At 33.2% G+C, this 3,609-nt stretch overlaps 1 protein-coding gene across 1 annotated transcript; it reads left to right on the forward strand.

Annotated features, from left to right (window-relative positions):
- Window positions 1-2,611: 2,611 nt before the first annotated feature.
- Window positions 2,612-3,093, forward strand: LOC121211012 (uncharacterized). The gene has a single exon (XM_041083174.1). The coding sequence runs from the start codon at window positions 2,717-2,719 to the stop codon at window positions 2,858-2,860; it is 144 nt and encodes a 47-aa protein (XP_040939108.1). The 5' UTR covers window positions 2,612-2,716; the 3' UTR covers window positions 2,861-3,093.
- The last annotated feature ends 516 nt before the right edge of the window (window positions 3,094-3,609 follow it).

The following is a 3,609-nucleotide window of genomic DNA, read 5'->3' on the forward strand; positions in this document are numbered from 1 at the left end:
TCACACCACCTCGCTTCAACCTCGCTTCAATAGAACCACGCTAGATGTTTATCTTACCAAGGCCCATCACTTTGACAATGAAAAAAACCCACCATGTATCATTTGTCGGTTGTAAATTATGTCAATCTATCATTATGCATACCAAGTCAAGGCCCATCACTTTGACAATGAAAAAAACCCACCATGTATCATTTGTCGGTTGTAAATTATGTCAATCTATCATTATGCATACCAAGAGGACTTTATGAAGGGACACATAGTTTAGGAATTGAATCCAAAGACACATATGAACAAGATTTTATGACTTAATCTCTGAGTGCTGGCAAAATGATGCTCCTACTTACGAGGAAAAAAGATATAACCTCCTTTGACATTCTTCTTCTCAACTTTTTTTTTTCATTTCATCAACAAGATCATATAAAGAATTTGATCAGATAAACATCATGGATTGATTTAAAATTCTTCCAACTTAAAATGTAAACTAAAGAAATAATGCCATTGAGTACTTCAAAGTTTTTTTTTTCTTAAGTGAGCACTTGATTCACATAATGTAAAATTACTTAATAAATTACTGAGTATGTTTCCTCTTTTTTGTTCGTAAGATTTTATGTTTGATTGACCAGTTTTAAGATTAATTAAAAACAGATTTTATTAATTGTCTTTAATCATAAATAAGGATGAAAAAAAATTAGTAAACTATAGTGAGAGGGAAAGTTAAGTATGAAAATATAGGAAAAAAACAGATAATAATATAGAAAATGATAATTTTTTTCTGACTAATAAATAATCACTTCAAAACAATTAATATTCATGTGTCATAAATCAGACAATCTTTTTCATCTAAAAATAAAAATATAATTCCAAAATGTAAAAAGTACGATGAAAATATTAATTTTGATCCTAAAATTTAATTAAAGGAATAAATTACAAGGTTAACTACAAATTGATGAAAACAAGTGAGATAGGAGGCAGTATTAGAACGTTGTGTACAGTGCCAGTGGGTCATAAAAAGAAGGGAGAGCTCATAAACCGATATTGACAGCCTAAAAATATCTTTCGAGTATTTATTTAATTACAAGCTAGGGTTAATGGAAGTTGAGGTTGGGAGGAACACGAGAGCAAGCAAGTGGTGCTTACTTAGCTTTGCTTTTTTTTTTTTTTAATTTAAAAATTGACCACTTAGTTGGGTTTTGAGCCCTTACCTTACTATTATTATAATGGAAGCTGTGGTCATAACCTTGAGGCTTGAGTTTTATTTCTTCCATGAAGGGTTAGGAGAATTTTGCTCTACTGTTGTGATCATCCATTTTATTGCTAGATTTACCAAATTAGAGGAAAATTTTAACATCATGATTGGGTTTTGGAAATGCAATAAATATGTCCATATTAAATAAATAATGATCTGTCAAACAGTTCACCAGGATTTCGACCGATTTCTTTCAAATGAGGTTAGCAATAGCAAATCTTAAGAATTACAAATGTGGGTGCAGTGGGATCTTATTCTTATTCGGTCGCTTCTCAACTTTACATATTTTATCTCTTATATATATATATATCCTTGAGGGTAATTAACTGCTTAAAGTAATATAGTTTTCTGTTCTATTTTATTTTAATTTTTGTGCCAAAAAAGATTATGCTATATAATGACAACCCTATTTATGTACTGTGATAATGGATTTTTTTAAAATATTTCTTTTGGGTATCTCACATTCATAATATTATAAATTTAATTGTCTGCTTTAAAGTCTTTAAAGTTAATTATCATCATGCATGATTGTTAATTAGATTGATGGCCCCATGTCCCTAAATAGATAGATGATGTTAAATTAGTCTAAAAAGACGATGAGGTATGCTCATTATCAAACCTCAAGTTTCTAATATTAAAATGAGTGGAAATTAATTATTAAAAAATGGTTGGTCCAAACAGAACAACAAAAAGAGCAATATGGTCTCCTCATCAGCCATTAACAATCTCCTCGTCATCCACGAATTGGAAGGCAATAGCATAAAATCATAAATAATTGTAAACAAAGACAAATTTGCTAGCTTATTGAAAATTATGACCGACCCATTGTGCTGATGGCTGATACCTACAAACGCTAGGATATAAATGTGACATGGCAATGAAAATGAAAGAGAGAGAGGCCACATATAGGACTACTTTGGATTTCTTAACCCTGGAGTCACGGAATTATGTTATTCATAATTCCATGTAATATGTAAATACTGGTTTATTAGTAAATTGTTCAATTGAATTTCTTGAATGGTTGGACTTTTATAGTATATTTTGTTATTATTTTCTATTATTTTATTAAATAATGATGTGGTTAGTTTTTTTTCTTTTTTTCTTTTTTTGAAGATAAAGATGTGATTAGTTAAATTAAGTAGTTTAACAATAAACTACATTTGGATATTGATATTATAATATTGGAGTATGGCGCGAAAGGGGACCGGTAGGGTCCAATAGGGTCCAATAGGAGTTGTCCTGTGGGTTAGGGGGGGCACTGCACGCTGCCCTTTCATGCCCATCGTTGGGTCTTTACTAGACCAATGTTAAGCCAGGACCACAACCCCCCCCCCCTTCTTCCTTCCTATAAGAAACCCCTCATCCAACATTGCGCTTTCACTTCCATCACCCACACTTTGCTCTCTTTTAGTATTTTCTCTCCATTCATATTAATCACCAAAACTCTTCAACACCACGTACGAGGTAAAGATGAAGATGAGCAGTTCTGCTACCATGGGGGCCTCAAAGAGAAGGCTATCAAGCAGAGGCCTTGGAGGGGTTCTCCGAGAGCAAAGGGCTAAGCTTTATATTATACGAAGATGCGTTATTATGCTCCTTTGCTGGCATGATTGAAACTCCTACTCCTAGCCATGCTAATGATCATGGAGGATCTTAGGGGCTCCTCTTCTTTTCTTCTTCATTTGGTGGAGTGTAAATACTGTCAGTGGTCGGCGGATGTTATCGGAGAGTTAAGAAATTTTTTTGTATGCATTGGTCTTATGGCCTAGATGTAAATTAGATAGCTTGAATTAAAGCTTTGATATTAGTTAATTACTTAACAAGTTATATGGGCGTTTATTCTTTAACATCTGCTGCTTTCTGTGCCATGAATTACTTTATATGTTTACCGGCTTACCATAAACAACATCATTAGGTGACCCTAACTTTGAGTGCTACTATATTCCAACAATTTCTCATTGAATTATTCACTTTTAGTTATGCTTGGACCATGATGTTTTCCTTACTATTTGGTGATGTGAAGATTGATTGAGAGTCAGCAACTCCCATCCTTTTTTTCTTTTGGATAAAATGAAGTAGAATTAGGGATTCCTAAGCTATCGAGGATTTCAAAATTGGAATGCAACTCAAAATATATGTTGCTTTGGGAAAAGAGTTGCAGTCAACCTTCATGAGTTTCATTAGAGGACAAATTCATGAGGAGGATATTCCCCAGAGCTTTTGCCCAACTTGCCAATTCTTTTTGGATTGGCTTTTCATGATCTGCTCCAAGTTGTTTTGACTCGGGGGTTAGTTGCACAAGTTTAATGCATACAAATGGAAACGCCAAACAACTTGAGCAAGGATGATTGGTTGTAATTTTA

This window comes from Gossypium hirsutum, chromosome A12, assembly GCF_007990345.1.
Source record: "Gossypium hirsutum isolate 1008001.06 chromosome A12, Gossypium_hirsutum_v2.1, whole genome shotgun sequence".
NCBI classification, from domain to species: Eukaryota; Viridiplantae; Streptophyta; class Magnoliopsida; order Malvales; family Malvaceae; genus Gossypium; species Gossypium hirsutum.

Bases quoted from the DNA above. Each gene is read 5' to 3' on its own strand.
- LOC121211012 (XM_041083174.1), top strand. From the start codon at position 2,717: ATGAAGATGAGCAGTTCTGCTACCATGGGGGCCTCAAAGAGAAGGCTA.